Genomic DNA, 20,822 nt, shown 5'->3' with positions numbered 1-20,822 from the left:
ATGACTTTGGTTCTTAATCTATACAGGGCATGTGTTATATTCGAATTCATACGTTTTTGGTCTTTGGGAGGAGGGGTTGGGTGGTGATCCCTAGCCTTGGTCATGATGACAACCACATTTCCATGGCATAAGGGAGTAGGGTTAGGCATTTGGCCCTGGACCCCAGACCTATCGGCACCCACATGACTGAGCAAAAGAGATTTGGCGCAGAGGGTGGGGACTAGGCCACAGCCCTGGTCATATGCACTCACTCATACAACCACGGGCAAAAGGTTAGGCAAAGGAGCCAGGTGGATAAGCCATAGCCCTCGGTTCTTGGTAAAAAACATGACCAATGACGGACAGTTGAGGGCCAAAGTTGGTGGGGGCAGATAGTTGGCCTTGGTGCCCAACCATATCGCACCACATGTGACTTTATCCTGATGGAGAAGGAACATCGTCAGCAGGGACAGGCGGTTAGCCCCAGACCCTAATTTGGTGCTTAAGGGTTTATTGACAAATTTAAACAGGCGACAAAATGCACCTTTTGTGGTAGGTGTCTCACAGACGCTAGGTGAAATTATCACTTGGTGGATTGTGTAATTAGAGAAATTGTCACATGGTTAACAAATTTTTCCAATTTGTATGACATATAATAGAGCTTGGCTTGGAGAAGCATATTTTTCTTAGGTGTTAACTTTTTGATCTCAAGAAGCGAATAGATAAGGGATTTTGAGTGTCATTCACTCAATGACATCATTAGTTTTCTAATTTGAGCATTCTATGATGGAATTTTTGTAGAGACAAATCCTTTAGTTCAAGAGACAGTTAGAGTTTTGTAGCAAGTTGAAGCCATTTAGAGGTTTTAGAGGTTTTCCAACCTTCTAGTTTCATCTGCACTAGTTGTTACTTCAACATATCAATTATTTTTAGTCTTTTCTCAATGTGCTCATGAGATAAAATCTTTTGAACACTTCATTGTGGAGTCGTTTTATGTTTTTGTGTTATGATTTCAGGTGCAGTACATGGACACATTGCGAGAGTGTTCTTTTTTTGTTGATAGTCATGACTTATTATAGGGAGTTATATTTTGAGTGAAAAATATTTGTAGGATAAACAAGCCACTCTTGTGTCAACAATTTGTGATGTACTCATTTACTACTGAAATCAATATAGAAAGCCTAACCATCTGAGCAAGGCCCAGAGAGATAGCCTAGGAGGGGTGAACTTCGTTATCTAATGTTGGATTCTTTTTTTCATGTTTATCATATTGAGTTGCATGTCAATTTACTTTTCTTTTAAGTTCATGTGAAAACTTAACTCACCATCTTGAAGACATTGTGGGACCTATTTTAAATTTAAAGACCCATTTTGTTAACTTGCAAAGTGTTAGAGGATGATCGGTTATTATCGGGGAGTGTCGTTCTCCCATTTTAAATCAATTTAATATTATGCCGTTAGGTTTATAATACACTGGCGTTTTAAAATTAATCCCTTAGGTTTATAGTATCACTCCCTTGGTTTTATCAATCTAAGGGTTTATATTCATAGGGTTTAATATACGTTGGACAATGGTTGGCCATGGTTGATTTTCATATTGAGAGAACATTTGTCACAATGTCATGTCGGACCACGATTAACCGTGGATGACCATGGTTGTCACAATGTGACATTCGAGCAAGGGATTGATAAACCAAGGGATATGAACCCTTAGATTGAGAAACCCAAGCGTTTGATATTATAAACCAAAGGGATTAATTATAAAACCCCAAGGTAATATAAGCCCACGGGAATTATATTAACCATAGGAAAATGAACTCTTAGATTAATAAAACAAAGAGTTTAATATTATAAACCCAAGGGAATAATAAACCCACTGGATTAATACTTAAAACCCAATGGAGTAATATTAACCCAAGGGATAAACCGAACAGATTAATACTATAAACCTTAAGTATATATAAACTCTAAGATAAATACTATAGACTCTGAAATAAACATGGTTCACCATGCCTTACCATTCTTGTGCATTGTTGACCATGATTAGAAACCCAAGGGATTTACATTAAACCCTAGGATTAATATTATAAACATTTTGAATAATATTATACCCTAGGAATATGAACCATTAGTTTGATAAACCTAAGGGATTGATATAATAAACCCAAGGGATTAATTCTGAAACCTCAATGTAAGATCCCTATCCTAGGGTTTGTTAATAGAGCTATTTCTTTAGAATTTAAATGCAATAAGAGGCAATAATTTATTTTCTTACAGGACTTTTAAGCAATGAAAATTTTACCATTTACATTCCAATCCTTATAACTTATAGTGAAAATTTCATTTTAATAAATTTACATGAGTAGTCTATAGAGGAATACCTGTACCGGTGGCCGGTGGAGATGCCTTTGAGCTGCTACTCCTGCTAAATGCTTCTCTTGACTAACCCAACTAGATTTACCTCCTAGCGAACTAGGAAATAATTCCTAGCCCAGGAAACCTCCACAGGTTCCCTAGCCCTCCAAGCCCAAGTCCAACCAGATGTAGTGTGTGTGTGTCCAAGATGAATGATCTAGACCAAGATAAACAATATTTCCTTCTTCTCAACAACCCAAGAAACCTCCACAGGTTCCTAAGGTCTCCAAAAATCATAACAAATCCTAAAATCACCACCAACCCCCAAAATCATAAGCAAAACTCCACCTCCCATTTTCTCCCTTCCCCCTTCCCTTTTTATACCCTCCCTCTCTTCTCCATCTCAACCACCTCTCATTAATGTCATTAACTTCTCATCCATCCTTACAGTTTACTTCTCTTCTCCAAAGTAAAGTCGGGAGTACGTTTGGAAATGTGACATGAATATAAAATTGGGAAATTAATGGGAGAGGACCATGTCTTCTCCCAATTAAATCTGAAAGTACATTTGGAAATGTGTGATATATATATATATATATATATATATATATATATATATATATATATATATATATATATTGATAATTAAATGGATATGACTATGTCTTCTCCCAAGAAAATGTGAGGGTATATTGGGGAATGTGAGATGTAATTAAATCGAGAGGACCATGTCTCCTCCCTAGTAAATGTGAGGGTACATTGGGGAATGTGAGATGAATATATATATATATATATATATATATATATATATATATATATATATATATATATTATTTGAAATAATGGAAGGATACCATATCTTATCTAAGATTCAATTTGAGAAGGTAAGTTGGGAATTTGAATAATAGAAATCATGAATTTTATATTAGACAAATATTTCTCAATATTTTCAGATAATGTAAACATTAATAAACTTTGCAGGATAATATTTAAGTGGGGCATTACATACACACCTCCTTTAGAAAACTTCATCCAGAAGTTAGAATGAAAAGATACGAGTTTGAAAGCATAGTAAACTAGAGAGAGTTATAGCAGTATAATTTGATAAGTCAGACAATGACATTACTTCCCATCAAGAGTCTTCAACTGATCTATATCCTCCTATCCACCCTAACCTACTTCCATTCCCACCCTATCCATCCTCTACTGCTTTATCAGTGGCAATGGCCATACTAACCAATGATAAAACTAACATGGTGGAAGCATCGAATACATCAACCTAACTTCCCCAGCAGGCAACTGTCAATCATGATCACACGTCTAGGGGATCGTGTCCACCAGTGCCCTCCCACGATTCCAGGTTTCAGAGGATACACGGTGAGAAATGCCTCCACCCCTCCTTACAACTATGGTCAACACCCTAACACGGACCACACTATAGAGCTGGTTGGACTTGTCATTGAATAATCCAGTCAGGTTGTCTTGCCACCTGTCATTTGAATTTTACTCGTGTCATAAGAGTGCATATCAAGTAGATACCAAATTTAGTAGAATAATGTACTTTATACCTTCCCCATAGGATGTCTTGACCTTCCCTCAGTGGAAGAGTAGATCTAAGCTATAATATAGTTCTTTCCCCCTGCAGGTTAGCTCTCATTCATGCATTTATATAACAATAAGACGTATAATCATCACATTATTAAGTCTAGTATCCACGTATCAATTTTGTAGTTCATATTGGAAGCAAATCATAATTTCATTACAAAACTTATTAGATAAATCATATCCACTTAAGCCATACATGAAGCAACCATAGCTCTGATAAGTCATGCACTAGATAAATCATCACTAATTACGTCATACATTAGGTCATACATCAAACATTTTCATCATCAAAATCAAACCTAAGTAGTTTCACGTGTCTAACCAAATGCATCAATATTACATAATGTTCATAAATAATAACATGGAACTACAAAATAGTGCCTTAGTATGGGTAGCTATCTAAGTCAAAATAGGCATCACAGATGCTCATGTGACAACCTGGTGAAATCCCTTGATAACAATTAGAGTTGAAACACATTCAACTGTCCACCATCGAAAATAACATTTGAACGTGGATATGCTATAAGGTGGTACCAAAACCAAAATATTGGCAAGCAACAGATTAGTGCACTATCAATTCCAGTAGAAGGTGCTAGTATAAGTTTCAAGCATATACTTTCTTTAATACCTTAGTGAATATAAAAGTCCCACTATTCCATGTTGCTAGTTTTCCATCTTTCAAACCAATTAGTTAACTTAAAAATAAAAGATTCCAATCTTCAAACACTGTTTCCAGCATGATTTTCATACTTATTGAGAGAAATATCCCCTAAATGTCAAAGGTTCAAATTTATTATATATTGAATCATTGTTTACTAGTACTAAAACAATTTCAAGGTATATATATATTGCAGCTCACAATATGACTAGATAAATGAGAAATAAATAAAAAAATGGAATAATTGCCTTTGCCCTACTGCTATTAGTATTTCCCTTCTAAATGGCACCGCATTTTTAAAGATGCCTACTGCTTTCACAAGTGGCCAGTGACCATAAAAGTTGCGAAGAAAGTTGAGGGTCCCTTTATTCAAAACTAGAGACACATTATTTTTCACAGCATTTTTATTCAACACTAGAATAAGGCTAAAAGTGTATTCTAATATTTTCATTGGTCTTTCATGGACTAAATAAGCTCCCATTCTAAAATCCCAATTTATCTACAAATTGATCTTCTCATTTAATTTAAGATCATTAAAAACAATTATCACAATAAGCCTTACACATGTTCACGGCATTCAATCTATGTTTTCACTAGAAGATTCCACCACCCATAGAAAAATCATTAACGTGACATATATGGTATTTTAACACATCCTAATCTGAATTCCAATGCTTCATAGTTGTTTACTTCTTAAACTCGAGATTTGTTATTATGACTTCCTCTATGAAGAATGACAAATATACTATCTGAAAGATAATCCTACTATCCGAATGGAAAATCTACTTTATTTTTAATAAGAATAATGATAATCTACTATCGTCAGAATTAAAATCCACCCTCGTATGTCAAATAGAACTGACTACATTCTTTAGATTGGGACACATTTTGGGTATAAATTACTGGCTCAAAAACTGAAATTTTCAGTGCAAATATTGTTCACACCATCCATATATTTAATAGACACTAAGGTTGGCATCAAAACAAAGACCTCAGGTACAGATTAGTTGGAACAAAACTGAAATTTTCAATGTAAAATATATTTCACTTCATTCTTCAATCAAAATTCTAAGGCCATTACAAAGTTTGTTCAAAACGTTCAAGTGACACATCCTTCGGCCAAATTTAATCATTGTGATGTGGCAGGCTTAGCTATATAATTAGTGAACTTGGGCTGCATGTCCAAGCAATGGAAGATTGTCCATCTCAATACCACATTATAAAGATGGGATATTCATATACTATCATTTCTAATAGCATAGTTATTGTCTTATTCACTTGGATTGGCAAATGTTGGTCTCTCAACCTCTTCTTTGTACATCTTGAAGAGATCCGCATATTCATAAAAGTGGGGAAGGTTATCTTGTTGGAAGTACTAAAGCATATAATGGTGGTGCCTTCCTTTACTTTGGATTAAGTAATTGAAGTTGTCTCTTTCATTTTCTCCTTATTTGGGATCATTGAGACAACCCTACCAATCATGCATTTCAAAGCAACACAATGTATTAGTATTGTTATTCAATGAAATAATTAAGAGGTTTTTATTGTTATTCATTGTGTTAGACATAGAATTAAAAGTTGTGTAACCCTATCGAAGAAGAGGTGGAATTAAGTGGCCTAGAGAACATAAACAAAGATGCCATAGTAGCTCTTTATGTGTTATCCACTTGAAGGACACTCTCGAACAAATAAGACCTAAAAAGGTACAAATTCAAAAGCAGGCACAAGCTTGGCCTAATTATCTCTAACTCTACCAATGTTGATGGCTTAATCAAAATGCCTAGAAATCTGAGATCAAAAGTAAATGTCCTAAGACTATCAAAGTTCGAGGTTGAGTTCAAAAATTCTTATAAATCAAGATGGAGGGGAAGTGAAATATTTATCCTGTAAACTGTATTTCTAAGAAGTTACTTGTATTGGGGCTCAATTGGTTGCTATTAAAAAAAAAAAAATCTTGAATAATCTGGGAATAGATGATCCCTTGTGAAAAACAAATGTGGCTTTAAAAACTTTGGAATGGTTCTAAATGTATAAATATATAGATAGATAATACTTTTCTCAATAGTCTCCCTCCTTCCCAATGTGCAACTAAATTGTTTGTTTGAATTTGACCATTAGTTGAGTTGACAATGATTCCACAAAACCTTCAAAATGAGAATATGATCAATGGCCTAAATCACATTGTCATCAATCCCTGTTTTGGAAATTCGAAATCCAAATCTTGGAGCAACTTCAATGATAACATCAATTGCACCCACACCTTTGAAGCTTTAGAAGATATTGTCATTTGGGAACATCCAACTAATTTTAAAAACCATTCAAAATTCTCAAAAGTAATAAAAATAATGGCTTTATTTTTTTATTTTATTTTTTTTTCAAATGGAGGAATTAAGGGATTAGCGCATATCATAAGATTTACAACAATAGTGCAAAATCTACTTTGAAAGGCCTTGACAAATTGCGACTTATTCAAACAAAAGGTGAGAGTAATTTAATGTGAGGATTTGAAGAGTTAAGAAATATTGAGGATGCATGTCAAGTGTTTGACAAAATGTTTGAATGAAACACGCTTTCATGGAATGCCTTAATTGGGGGGTATGCACAGCAGCAGGGGTATGAGGAAGAGGTACTAGAGCTTTTTGTTTGAATGATTTCCACGGAAGTGAGGTTGAATTCCTCCACGTTTATCAGAGTTGCCAGGGCATGTTCTAAACTAGCAGATATCGAACTAGGGAAGCAGATTCATGCATTTGTAATTGAATATGGTTTTGAATTGGATGTCTTTGTCAGTAGTTTGCTTGTGGACATGTATGTCAATTGCAAAAGCATGGGGAGTTCGCGGAAAGTGTTTGATCAAATTCCTTATCAGGATATGGTATTGTGGAATACATCAATCGTAGGATATGTGAGGAATGGATGCGATGAGGAGGCTTGGAAACTCTTTTGCCAAATGGAAAGGGAGAGCACAGGAATGAGTGCAGTCACATTTTCCAATGTTCTCTCGGCATGCACTACTCTCATGGCATTGGAACAAGGTGAGCAAGCTCATGCCCACATTATCAAAATTGGGTTTGAATTCTATATTTTTTTTGGAAATGGACTTGTTAACATGTATTGCAAATGTGGGAACATAATGGATACGTGGAGAGTTTTTGACAGCCTTGTTGAAAGAGGTACGGTCTCTTGGAAGTCGATAATCACGACATATGCTCAGAATGACCATAGAAAAGAGGCTTTGGTTCTTCTTTGTGAATTACAAATGTTAGGTATGATTCCAAATCAGATCACATTTGCTAGATATATAGATGTCCTCACGAGATCAAGCTTTTATAAGTTCAAACATTGGATTTCACCACCCTCTCCATTTCCACAAAGTCAAGTCCATTTTCACAAATCAATTTAAAAGTCAGGGCTGTTGCATGATTACTCCAAAATATGAAATCTGGAACTTGTGAGCACAAAATTTCTAAACTTTATTATCATCTTTCAAATTCAAGTGGAACTTAAAAGCAAGAAGATATTTAACCTTAATACCCAAAGTGTAGCTCTCTACCATGTGGCTCTAGTAGACCTTCAATTCACTGTTTAGGGGTCAAGTAATGCTCTGTTAAGGGGGCCCTTAGGACTCTATTGAAGTCCTCTTCAACTAAATTATAGATAAGTTCTCTGTTGGAACCCTCTATTCAATAGCAACTTTGGCTGATGCTTTCTCTGATGTCATAATCACAACTGGCAAAGGTTACATTAGTTAATTTCAATCAAGCAAAAAGAGGTTATCACCAGGCCTTGGAAACTCGTATGGACCTTTCCTGCGAATGCTCTTAATTTCCTTGATACATCGAGAATTTGGCCTAATTGGAAGGATATTGACATGTTCTACTGCTCAAGTGATAAGACTAAGCAGATTTAACCAGCCAGCACACTACTACATAGAGGGCAAAGGATAAGATTGCAAGTTTATGATAGAAAATTGAAGACTCACAAAAGTCTTTGAATAAGAGTCCTTCAGACACCTCCTCATCAAACAATATTGTCAGTCAAACCAATCAAGTTTTGCTCGAGTTAAATCCTCCATTCTTCCCTCAGTTTGGTGGAGCTGGGTTTGGACTCTGGCGATGTGGTCCATCCCTAAGGTTGTCTCTATGCCTTTTAATTGCGTAATTTTTCTTTTTTTTTGGTTTATCTACACCTGTAAATTTAGAAGACGGGACAGTACAGATGTATAAATTTCAGATCTAATGGGCATTCCCATAATAGACATTGGGGAAGCAAATCATTGGAAAACCCAGTTTTGATGATTTTGTCAATATAAAATTTCTTATTCGGGTTTTAATAAAAGTACCAAAAGTGGGGAGGTATCCTCATATGAATACAAAAATTGATAAATACTTCTTGTTAACATTCCAAGTCTAACAACCAATAGGAGGCTTAGGCTTTAGCACATGCTAATTTCAGTTGGAGTCTACAACGAGAAACACATTACAGTGCGTGCAAATTTTTTCAGAGCATCAAATCTGTGATGGATATCAAGTCATTGAAATAATTCCTGATGATAAAAAATTAGACACAAACAAATTTCAAAAGTGAGTGAAATGGTCAACTTCAGCGTTATAGAAAAGATAGAAATGACCTAGTTGTTTTTTGAACTGTCATGTCATAGGCTAAGCAAATAAGAGAATAGACTAAACCACATAACTTGTTGAGAAAACTTCTCACTTTGGCTTTCAAATTAAAGTGCATGACATTCTTGATTTTCAACTAGAACAGGATCTAAGGGTGCATCCACCAAACATGTTTGATATTGGTAGCACTTACGAACATGTCCTAAGAGTTGCTGCTGTGTTAACCAAAAAGCTTCTAGATAAGATAAATTTTTAAATGTCCAACAAATGAACTAATGGGGCTGAGGGAAACAACTAGTACAAGTGCAATGTGGGAGTGTAAACAAAACTCCTAGAAGAATTCTGTGAAGCCAAATTACAGTCAGCATTTCAGATTCTGAAACCAAGGAAACATATTAACAATACATAGATTCCAGAAATGGAATGCAAGTTTTTGGTTATCATTTTAAATAATATTTCTCATTGTTTCACAAATTAGAATATGTATTTGGCAAAAAGGCCCACATTTCAATAAAAAAAAATGAGAACAATTCTAAAACGTCAAATAATACCTAAAAAAAAATGAGGCATTAGGGTATATTTGCATAAAAATTATGATATATACAGTAATCGATACCAATGTCTTGATCTTGACTCACTCTTATAGTTAAGTTGAAATAAATGTACATGTCCTTTCCCTAAAAGCTTCTTCGCCTATGAACGAAGCAAATGTCATTTTCCTTGCCTTCTAATATTAGTCTTCCTTCGAAGACCAATCATGCAAGTAGCATTGATCCTAATTTCTAATTCCGGGAATTCTATGCATATAGGAGTTATGTTCATCGTTATTAGTTCCTTTCAATTCCCAAATTACATATGCATATCTGCCATCTTTGCATGTTTGAGAGCAATCTTGATATGTAAAAACATAAAACATTATTTAAAAAAGATTGAAATATGATAAGCCCACACTTGGTGATCTTATTTTTTATTTTTTTGTTATGTCTAAAAGTTTTTTTTTTTGTATCAGTGTATGTTTGTGTAATTGTCATTTCCCTACCACCATACTATCTTCATTGCAATGAAAATTAGTTTTACTATCTGTATTCAGGTCTATAAAATTAACTGTAATTAATCAAAATAGGCTGGAAACATATAATTCAATCTAGAAACCTTGAGGCTTGCAATTCTAACAAAAGGTGAGGGTTAGGCCTGACAAATGTCACTATGTCATGCATAGTATTAATTAGCTTGATAAGGAATTACATAGTATATATAATCAAGTCAATTAGGACTTTAGACCTTCGAAGAGAATGGAACCAGAACCTTTTACTGATTAGTCTTAAAAGAAGGATTTTTTTCAAGTTGGGGTTTGTATTTCAAAACAACAGAAAGTGATCAAACTGTGGGGAAAAGATCACACAGGAGGATGCAGAACAACTTGTGATGTGCAAAGCCCTAGGAAACTTACACCATTATAAGAACTATTAAAAATAAAACAGCCAAGGTAAGATTTATCAAGAATTGCACACTATTCAATGTACCGAATGCCTAGGGCCCATAAGCAGGTAGTAAAGACTGTCCACTGTATAGCCCACTTCTAGTCTTGCAGCATTTCAGCATGCCATTCCATTAGCATTACCGATCATAGCATAGATCTGTTCTAACACTTTATAGTATATATTACCAGTTACCTCTGATAACTCTTAAGTGCACATTTAAAAAAACTAGAAGGGTGGATTCCCTAGGTTGGCTGCCTTTGTTGCATACCTGACACAATGCCCCTTGTCTAACATTGGTGTTGCCATTATCATTAGCACTGATGGATTTGTACTAGGTACTAACCACAAATGCATGTAAGGGCCCGAGAGTTTCCCTGTGAGATTTTCTTAGAAATGACATAAAATACAATCATTAAAATAATACAAACTAGATCGATCTACATAAGACGTGGGCTACTAGTGGGTTTGCACTAGGTCCTACACATAAATGCAGGTAAAATGCCGAGGAGATTCCATGAGAGAAAAAAACAAGCATTAAAATAATTCAAACTAAAACGGACTGCCTAAAAGTGCACGAGTCTAATGGGAAAACATCCTAAAACATAATGGGGCGCCAATAACCTGGCCTGCAACTTACACGAATTAAAAGATATGGTGAAACTTACTTCCGAAAAAAATACTTGGAAGAAAAGTAATAAGATGCCAGAATTATATACTAAGGCCTAAGTGCCAATTTCAATATAAAAAGATGTTCATTAATTCAGCCTTCCATTCAACACCCTGTGAAAGCAATATCATTTGTGTCGCTCGGTAAATTTAGCCCTAGCATAGTTCTGCCAGCTGAATCATTCTAGAGAAATGGGGCATTACATTTCCCCACATTGAAATGAATAAAATTCATATTGACGAGAACAAATCCTAATGATAAGCAGAGATGCTACAAAGATTTTTCATTGGAAAAATACGAACAACTAACTCATGAAATCCTCCAAAAAAATCTAGTCAATAAGTATGAATATCCCTCATTTTCATAAGATAAATTCTACTGAGACCCACGGCTTTGTAATCTAAGATAACATACAGAAAATGCCTAAAATACTAATGAAACAAAGAGAAACCCATGTCTTCATCACTTTCCTCCTTCTTTTCTTTAATGAGTGCATCGGTAGGGGCTACATCTGTACCACCTACAACTGGCACTATATCCACTCTGCTGCTAATGAATCCTCCTTTACCTGGGCTAGTACTTGCTCCCATGGGTGGGCACTCGCAAATGGGTATCTTCTATTAACCCTAGCTTTCTACTCCACTGGCTTACTATCAAGGACCAAAGATTCTACTGGCGCGATGTTTCTATCAGTGGACGGAAAATAGTGCATCTCCCCTTGCGACTCAACCCCTTGACATGTGTCCATGATTTTCTTGGTGGATGCCCAGTCATTTACCTAGTCAACATGAGAGGGAGGAGAAAGAGGAACGAATTCTCTTTGCTCTCTAACCTTCCTATCCCAAACGCCTCCTTCAACTGCTAGTCCCATAGCTCGGTCGTCAAACCTATTAGGTGCATTTCCTTCTAAGGACGAGAAAATGGTTGTGTCTGGAAGAGGGCGGGATCGACCCATATGCCCAACGTATTGGCCCATGGTTGGTTAAAGTGTGTGGTTGTTAACCAAAATAGGTCAACAGCCACAAGGCCAGAGGTTCAAGCCTTTCTATCAGTATTTGGGGTTTAGTGGGCTTTGGGTCCAGATTTTGAACCAAAGCTCTGATACCATGTGTAAGAGCCCTATCCTAGGGTTTATTAGCAAAGCTATTTCTCTAGAATTTAAATGCAATAAGAGGCACCAATTTATTTTCTTACAAGACTTTTAAACGATGAAAATTTTACCATTTACATTCCAATCATTATAACTTATAGTGAACATTTCATTTTAATAAATTTACAAGAGTAATCTATAAAGAAATACCTGTACCGATGGCTGGTGGAGATGCCTTTGAGCTGCTGCTCCTACAGAACGCTCATTTTGACTAACCCAACTGGATTTACCTCCCAGCCAACTAGGAAATAATTCCTAGCCCAGGAAACCTCCACAAGTTCCTTAACCCTCCGAGCCCAAGTCCAACCAGATGTAGTGTGTGTGTCTAAGATGAATGATGCAGACCAAGATAAACAATATTTCCCTCCTCTCAAAAACCCAAGAAACCTCCACAGTTTCCTAAGGTCTCCAAAAATCACAACAAATCCTAAAATCACCACTAGCCCCCATAAGCAAGACTCCACCTCCCCTTTTCTCCCTTCCGCTTTCCCTTTTTATACCCTCCCTCTATTCTCCATCTCAACCACCTCTTATTAATGTCATTAACTTCTCATCCATCCTTGCAGTTGACTTTTCTTCTCCCATGTAAAGCTCGGAGTACATTTGGAAATGTGAGATGAATATATATATATATATATATCTAGATATATATATATATATATATATATATATATTTATATATATATATATATATATATATATATATATAATTAAATGGAGAGGAATATGTCTTCTCCTAAGTAAATGTGAGGGTACATTGGGGAATATGAGATGAATATATATATTGATAATTAGTTGGCAAGGACCATGTCTTCTCCCATGTAAATGTGGGGGTACATTGGGGAATGTGAGATGTAATTAGAGAACACCATGTCTTCTCCCTAATAAATGTGAGGGTACATTAGGGAATGTGAGATGAATATATATATTATTTGAAATAATGGAAGGAGACCATATCCTACCTAAGATTCAATTTGAGAAGGTAAGTTGGGAATTTGAAAAATAGAAATCATGAATTTTATATTAGACTAATATTTCTCAATATTTTCAAATAATGTAAACATTAATAAAATTTGTAGGATAAGATTTAAGTGGGGCATTACACTCAAGGTATTATAAATCGTATGGAATAATATTAAACCCAAGGGATTAATATTATAAACCCAAGGGAATAATAAACCCATGGGATTAAAACTAAAACCCCAAGGGATTTTAAAATTGAGGAATGAAAATCAACCATAGTCATCCATGCTCAATCATGGTCAACCGTGGTCAATAGCCATGATCACATTATGATAAATATTGTCTCTTGGTCCAACGTCACATTATGACAGCGACGGTCATCCATTTAACCATGTTCCAATGTCATGTTGTGGCAAGGATTGTCTCAATATGAAAATCAACCATGGTCACATTGTGACAAAGGTTGTCTCTTGGTCCAACGTCACATTGTGACAACATGACCATCCATGCTCAACCATGGTCAAATATCACATGGTAAAACATGGTCGACCATGGTCACATTATGATAAATATTGTCTCTTGGTCCAACTTCACATTATGACAACCATGGTCATCCATTTAACCATGTTCCAATGTCACATTGTGACAAGGGTTGTCTCAGTATGAAAATCAACCAGGTCACATTGTGACAAAGGTTGTCTCTTGGTCCAATGTCACATTGTGACAATATGACCATCCATGGTCAACCATAGTCCAATATCACATGTTAAAACATGGTCAACCATGTTTATTTTAGGGTTTATAGTATTTATCTTAGGGTTTATGTAGCTAGGGTTTATAATATTAATCCCTTAGGTCCATGGTCCAACATCGCACTGTCAACCATGATTAGCGATGTTTATTTCAGGGTTTATAATATTTATCATAGGGTTATATAGCTTGATTTTATAATATTTATCCCTTAGGTTTAATATTATTCCCTTTGGTTTATAATCTCTTAGGATTTTAGTATTAATCGGTTGGGTTTATTATTCCTTTGGGTTTATAATATTTATCTTAGGGTTTATAATATTAATCTCTTGGGTTTAATATTATTCCCTTGGTTTTATAATACCTTGGGGCTTTAGAATTAATCCCTTCCAAGGGTTCATATTCCTAGGACATAATACTATTCATAAGGTTTATAATATCAATCCTATGGTTTAGCATAAATCTCTTAGGTATATAATCATGGTTAACCATGTGCATCATGGTCCAATGTCACATTGTGACAAAGATTGTCTCAATATGAAAATCAACCATGGTAAAATGTTTAATTGTGACAAATATTGTCACAATATGAAAACCAACCATCGTTAAACATGGTCAACCATATTTAATTTAGTGTTTCTAGTATTTATCTTAGGGTTTATATCTAACTAGGGTTTATAATATTAATCCCTTGGGTTTATCTCTCTGGTTTAATATTACTCCCTTGGGGTTTTAGTATTAATCCCTTGGGTTTATTATTCCTTTTGGTTTATAATATTAATCCGCTAGGTTTATTCTTGTAAGTGTTGATTTTCCTATGGTGTAATATATATTTATTTATTTTTTTGACAAATTCAGCTGCTGTTTATATTTCAAAAAAGTTGAGGAGGCTAAGCTCCAAAGTTACATGATTGGAGCTCGAAGGTTGAGCTTGCAGTTTGACTACATTACAGCATTCTGCTGGTTTACTATATTTTCTAACTTGAAGAAATAGCACAAGAGTAGTTTCTAGTGAACTGGAAGAGGAGTAGATAGACTTTACAAAACATCTTAATCTATATTTATGTGACTGATCTGTCGCGTAGTAGATTCTTTTTGCTTGCTTTCTTGATCATCGATTTTGATGCTAGAACAACTGGCGTTTGGAGCATTGAGCTTTTCCATCATATATTTGAGGATATCCATGGATTCTTGAATATGAGCGCAGATGTTGGATAAAGCATTGAATTGCTCCTGCAGGGAAGAGACACAATGAAGAAAGAGGTTTAAATCTGCTTCATACTTTGCATTGATTATCCAAGTGGAAGAGTCAATCTTTTCATTCAAAACTCGCTGATGCACCCTAATTTGTTCTAGTTCTTCTTGAAGATCTTGGCAGTGAAGGCAATCCTCATTATGAGCCATCTGAGAAGCTTTTGCGCTATTCTGAAGGTGCAATTGAAATTTACTGTGCTAAGAAGAAGCAGTTGCAACCGTAAAAAGAGAGTATAAGAAGAAGGTCCAAAGAATATAGAAGGTGAAAAGATTAGAGATCAGGGAGCAGGGAAAAGGCCAAAGAGAGCTTCCAGAGAAGCCAATTGGAAGAGCTGAACAGGCTGGCTGAGAAAAGAGTAGGAATGGACTGACCCTTAATAGCACAAGCAAAGGGAGTGTTGTATTAAAAAGAGAAGGCGAGGGAGGGAGCGAAGGCCAACAAAAAACAAGGGGAGCAGAAGCGACTAGATGAGCAAGGGAGGGGATACCAAGAGGAGTAAAAACACTGATAGAGATGAAGGCTTGAAGCCGGGGTGTCCAGGTATTTATAGCAAGCGGGCTGCAAGAGAGGTAGGACAGAGTCATGCAGTAAGGGGTAGTGGATTCACAGATTTCACATGAGCGATCAAATATCGAAGTAGATGAGAAGATTATGGGATTGGGAGGCAAGATTTTCGGCAGCAGAGAAATTGCGACATCGGGATTGCAATGGATTTGGTCAGGGTACACCTTGAAATTTTGGCCAATGTCAAGCTCAATAGGATTGTCATGAATCATGAGGAAGATCAGGGGAGGTATTGAAAAGAATCCTTATTGTTGCAGAGAATATTTCCTTTAGTTCGGATACACGCTTGACTGTCGAGTTTGTCTGTTTCTCAATTTAAGGTGTCAAGAATGTGGAAATTTTTTATCTCTGAGGTTTGATTGATCATGGTTTGACATCTGCTAATGAGCTGTTGTATGAGAATGTTGGATTTTCTGCGCTTACTATTCATGAGACTTATAATAATAGCAGAGTCCCCAAAAATCCATGCTTTCCTGATTCCATGAATTTGAAGTTGGTGTAAGCCTTGGTAGAGAGCCAAAGCCTCTGCTCTGTTATTTGAAAGATTTCCTAGTCCCCACTCAAAGGTGACTAAGGGGTCTCCTTTGGGTGTATAGATAATTCCCCCTGCCCCCGCAGCTCCCGGATTTGACTTGGAGGCACCATCAAAAAAGAGGGTATGAGTGTTGCTGTTGCAAATCCATTCATTAAATTCATCCTGCTTTAATCTTATTTTCCAATTGTGGCTAAGGGTGTTGATTGAGCTACTGAAGGTGTTTGTTGATGGGAGGATACTATGCTTGTCTATCAGGATCCTAATGAAGTCTCTCTCTTTGATACAGAGGTTGTCCATATTGATTTTCTATATACTTTTGGCAACAATGGTTTCTATTGCGAGGCTTTTAGCCTTACTACAAAGTTGACTGGTTAATGTTCCCTAATCTCTGAAAATCTTGCGCTTCCTAGCAATCCAGATTTTCCATGACAGAGAATATGGGAGGGCATCCCACACCCTCTTGGCAGTGTTATTTTTCTTGGGTTGCCAAGGATAGCTTTTCTTCAAGTTGTTGAAGGCTTCACCGATGGAGTGTTGTGAATTCCAGGTGAAAGTGTCATTTGAAGCTATCCCTTTCCAACAAGAGATAGCGAAGGGGCACAAGATGAAAAGGTGTTGAATAGTCTCTTCTACCTCATGACAATTTGGGCATCGGGAGGGTCCAATAATACCTCTCTTTTGCAGATTTTCTGAGGTGAGGGTCTTCCCTTTTAATAGGCTCCACATGAAGAATTTAACTTTAGGGATGGCTTCAGATTTCCAGACTGCTTTTGAATACATCCTTGGAGGATTTAGGTGGTCCCTATTACACAAATAATGATAACCTGCTTGCATTGAGTAGCTGGAGCCCATGGGATCCCATCAGAATCCATCAATGCCATTTTTAATTATTGGCGCGATGTTGTGGAGATGGATCTAAAATTTGTTGAAGATCTCTTTGAGATTATCAAGGATGGGAGGGAAGCTCCAACTCTTCCAAGCCTGGGTATCTATATCCCATTGAGAGATTTGATTTAAGTGATATATTCCTTTGCTTTGAAGGAAGAGGAGAATTGGTTCCATACCTGGACGACTGCTGATTGCTTGGTTTCCCATAATCTTATCGGCTCCAATGCTGATTTTGCTGCCACCTTTGGGGACCTTTGAGACATTTTGTGCCATAAAGGAGATGGCTTTTTTGCAAAGTTTCCAAATGCTTGTGCTGCTTCTGACAGGTATTTCACTTGTTAGAAGTTGCTACCTTGGGCTGTTGAGATATTTGTCCTCAATGACTTTTTTCCACCAAGCGTGTTGATCCTCTAGCAATATCCAAACTATCTTGCCACCAAAGGCTGAGTTTGTGAGCATTGGAGATCTAATTCCAAGCCCCCATTTTTCCTGGCTTTGAATAACTTGTTTCCAACTAACCAAGTTATATTTTTTCTTTTCATTTTTCCCACCCTACCATAAGAAATATCTGAGAATACTGTCCATTTTGTGGTGAAATGAGGTTGACGCCTGAGCTAGGGAGAACTGATATAAAGGGAGAGAAGAAAGGCCTGATTTAAGGAGAACCAATCGGCCAGCTAGGTTGAGCGAGGAGGATCCCCACTTCTAAACTTTTCTTTTCAATTTATCTAGCATTGTTTACCATATTTCAGCTCTAGGACGTCCCATGCTCACTGGTATTCCCAAATAGCTGAAGTGGTCACAATTTAACTTGTACGACACACCAAAGATGTTGGGTATGTTTTGGAGTGTTTGAGATGAAGCATTCCAACCATAAATGCAGCTTTTGAGATGATTTATCATTCCCCCAGAGTATCTCATAAACTTATCTAAAAGAGTTTTGAATCTTTGGGCTATTATTACAGACACCCCTCCTATCAATAGGGTATCATCAACAAATTGGGAGTGATTAATGTTTTTAACTCCATATTCAAATTTGATTATGGTAATGAGGCCTGCCTATCGCTTATGGTCAAGGGCGCAACTGAAGGATTCATCCATTAGAATGAATAAGTATGGAGAAAGAGGACAGCCTTGCCTCAATCCTCTTGAAGATTGAAGGGCAGGGCCGAGCCTTCCATTGATAAAGGGGGTGATCCAAGGTCCAGAGATACAGGTTCTTATGAGGTTGATAAAAGGAGAAGCGAAGCCCATTTTTTGAAGAGTAGCAAATAGAAAGGAGTGCCGAACTCTGTCAAAAGCATTAGCCAAGTCTAATTTCAGAATGAAGCCCTTTTCGTTCCTAGAGTGGCTTGAGTGGATGGCTTCCTGAACTAATATGATGGAGTTGGAAATTTACCTATTGGTCATGAAGCTGCCCTAATTTTCAGAAATTAGCATTGGCAACAGGGGCTTGAGATGGGAAGCAAGGATTTTTGTGAAGATTTTATATGAAGAATTGCAAAGGGATATGGGATGAAAATAGGAAAAATTAGAGGGGTGGTTCTCTTTGGGAATGAGGACTAGATGGGTTGAATTTGTGTAGCCACCCATTTTATTTTTCCTTTGTATCCATTTGAAGTAATTGATGAGATCCTTTCTGATAGTTTCCTAGTGCTCCCTATAGAAGCAAATTGGGAATCCATTAGGTCTTGGAGCTTTATCAGGCTAGAGGCCGTAGATGGCTCCCTTGATTTCTTCCTCCTTTCTCTCTTCGGTCAATCTTTCATTTGCTTCTGCTATGATTTTATTTGGCATATGCTATAAGAGATTAGCATAGTTTTCTTCTTCCCCTTTTTCAGATAGGAGCTCTTTGAAGTGTGCTGAAGCCACGTTTTTTATAGCAACTTGATCGTTGTGCTGAGTGCCTGTGCTGTCTGTGATAGTTGTTATGTTGTTTCTGATTTGTCTAACTGTTGCTTGCTTGTGGAAGAAGGTCGTATTCCTGTCCCCACTTTTCAACCAAACCTGCCTTGATTTTATTCGCCATTTTTCTTCCTCTTCTCTTCTGATACTGTATAATTGACTATAGAGATTTTCTTCTTGGCTTTTCCTTACCTGAAGGTACTCTTGATTTTCCATTGCATGGTGTAAATCTTCGATTTTAGCTTTCACTTCTAGCTTCTTTGCTTCCAGTTCTTTATATTGAGTTTTTGCCCAATCCTTGAGTGCATTCTTTACGTTCCTGAGTTTGCTTTCCCATATGAAACTTGGTGAGCCTTCAACATGCTGACGCCAAGTTTGTTGGATTAGATCTTTTGCTGCTGCAATGTCATTCCATAAAGGGTTGTATTTAAAGGGGATAGGGCCCAGGGGGAAGTGGGATTCAAGGGTTAAAGCAGTGGGGTAATGATCTGAAGTAGCAAAGGGAAGAATAGAAGCATAGACAGCTGTAAAAGTGGAGAGCAGGGACACATTTACCAGGATTCGATCAAGCCTTTCCATAATATTGCTTTTCCCCAACCTGCGGTTGCTCCAAGTGAACTTACGATTCTTTGGGATTATATCAACAAGATCTCCAAGCTGCATTACATTCTCCAGCTGATTTCTAAAAGGATCAGGAGTAAAGATACCTCCACGTTTTTCGTTAGCATGCAGGATGAGATTTAAGTCTCCACCTAAAATTATGTTGCTGTTCTCTTCCTCCGCTATATTGTTGCTGAGGGAATTCCAGCAAGCTTCCTTGTCTCTATAGTGATTCAGAACATAAACATTGTAGATGACAAGCTGTTGACTACTCATGTTGTTCTTCAGAACAATTTTTATCCAATGTTGTTCTACTATTTCTGTTGTATTGTTCCATTTGTCTTGATGCCAAAGCGTAGCGATTCCTCCTGAAGCCCCTCTGGAATCACGCGCACTTTCTTTGTATTATTTATGCTTTTCAATAATTTTATTCATCTCTACTTGTCCCTGTTTTGTTTCTTGAAGTAAAAGAATCTCTGGTCTTTCTTGGATAATTAGATCTTTTAAGGCATTTGATTTGGAGGGGTGCCCCAATCCCCTGCTGTTCCATGAGAGCACTTTCATCATTTTAGATGAGGGATGCGAGGAGTTGCTCTTCGTCCCTAGTCTTTATTTACTAAGTCCTTGTCTATTTGCCCTTGTATATAGGATTCTATGGGGTTTTTAAGACCCATTGCTATGTCCTTTTGCGCATTTTCATCTCTATGTTGTTTGGAAGATTTTCTTCCAGGCTTCTTTTGGCTGTCAAGGGTGGAACCATGCTCCTTAGAATTGCTTCTAGTGATTTTGAGAAGGGGGGCAATCAGATGGGAGGGAAGAGGAGATAGTCAGGGGAAGGGGATAGT

At 36.8% G+C, this 20,822-nt stretch overlaps 2 protein-coding genes across 2 annotated transcripts; one reads left to right on the top strand and one right to left on the bottom strand.

Moving 5' to 3' along the window:
- Positions 1–7,244: 7,244 nt before the first annotated feature.
- On the top strand, positions 7,245–15,708 carry LOC149212013 (putative pentatricopeptide repeat-containing protein At3g13770, mitochondrial). Its single transcript, XM_089388535.1, has 2 exons — positions 7,245–7,770; positions 15,587–15,708. The coding sequence occupies exons 1-2, from the start codon at positions 7,245–7,247 to the stop codon at positions 15,706–15,708; spliced, it is 648 nt and encodes a 215-aa protein (XP_089244661.1).
- A 3,564-nt stretch (positions 15,709–19,272) lies between these two features.
- LOC149212012 (uncharacterized) lies at positions 19,273–20,253 on the bottom strand. Its single transcript, XM_089388534.1, has one exon. The coding sequence runs from the start codon at positions 20,251–20,253 to the stop codon at positions 19,273–19,275; it is 981 nt and encodes a 326-aa protein (XP_089244660.1).
- Positions 20,254–20,822: the final 569 nt, after the last annotated feature.

Source organism: Pinus tabuliformis, chromosome 1_1 (genome assembly GCF_031772625.1).
Source record: "Pinus tabuliformis cultivar Carrire ecotype Pingquan chromosome 1_1, CPIR1, whole genome shotgun sequence".
Taxonomy (NCBI): Eukaryota; Viridiplantae; Streptophyta; class Pinopsida; order Pinales; family Pinaceae; genus Pinus; species Pinus tabuliformis.
The sequence above is the reverse complement of the archived record's forward strand: the minus strand, read 5'-3'. Positions and strand labels throughout refer to the sequence as shown.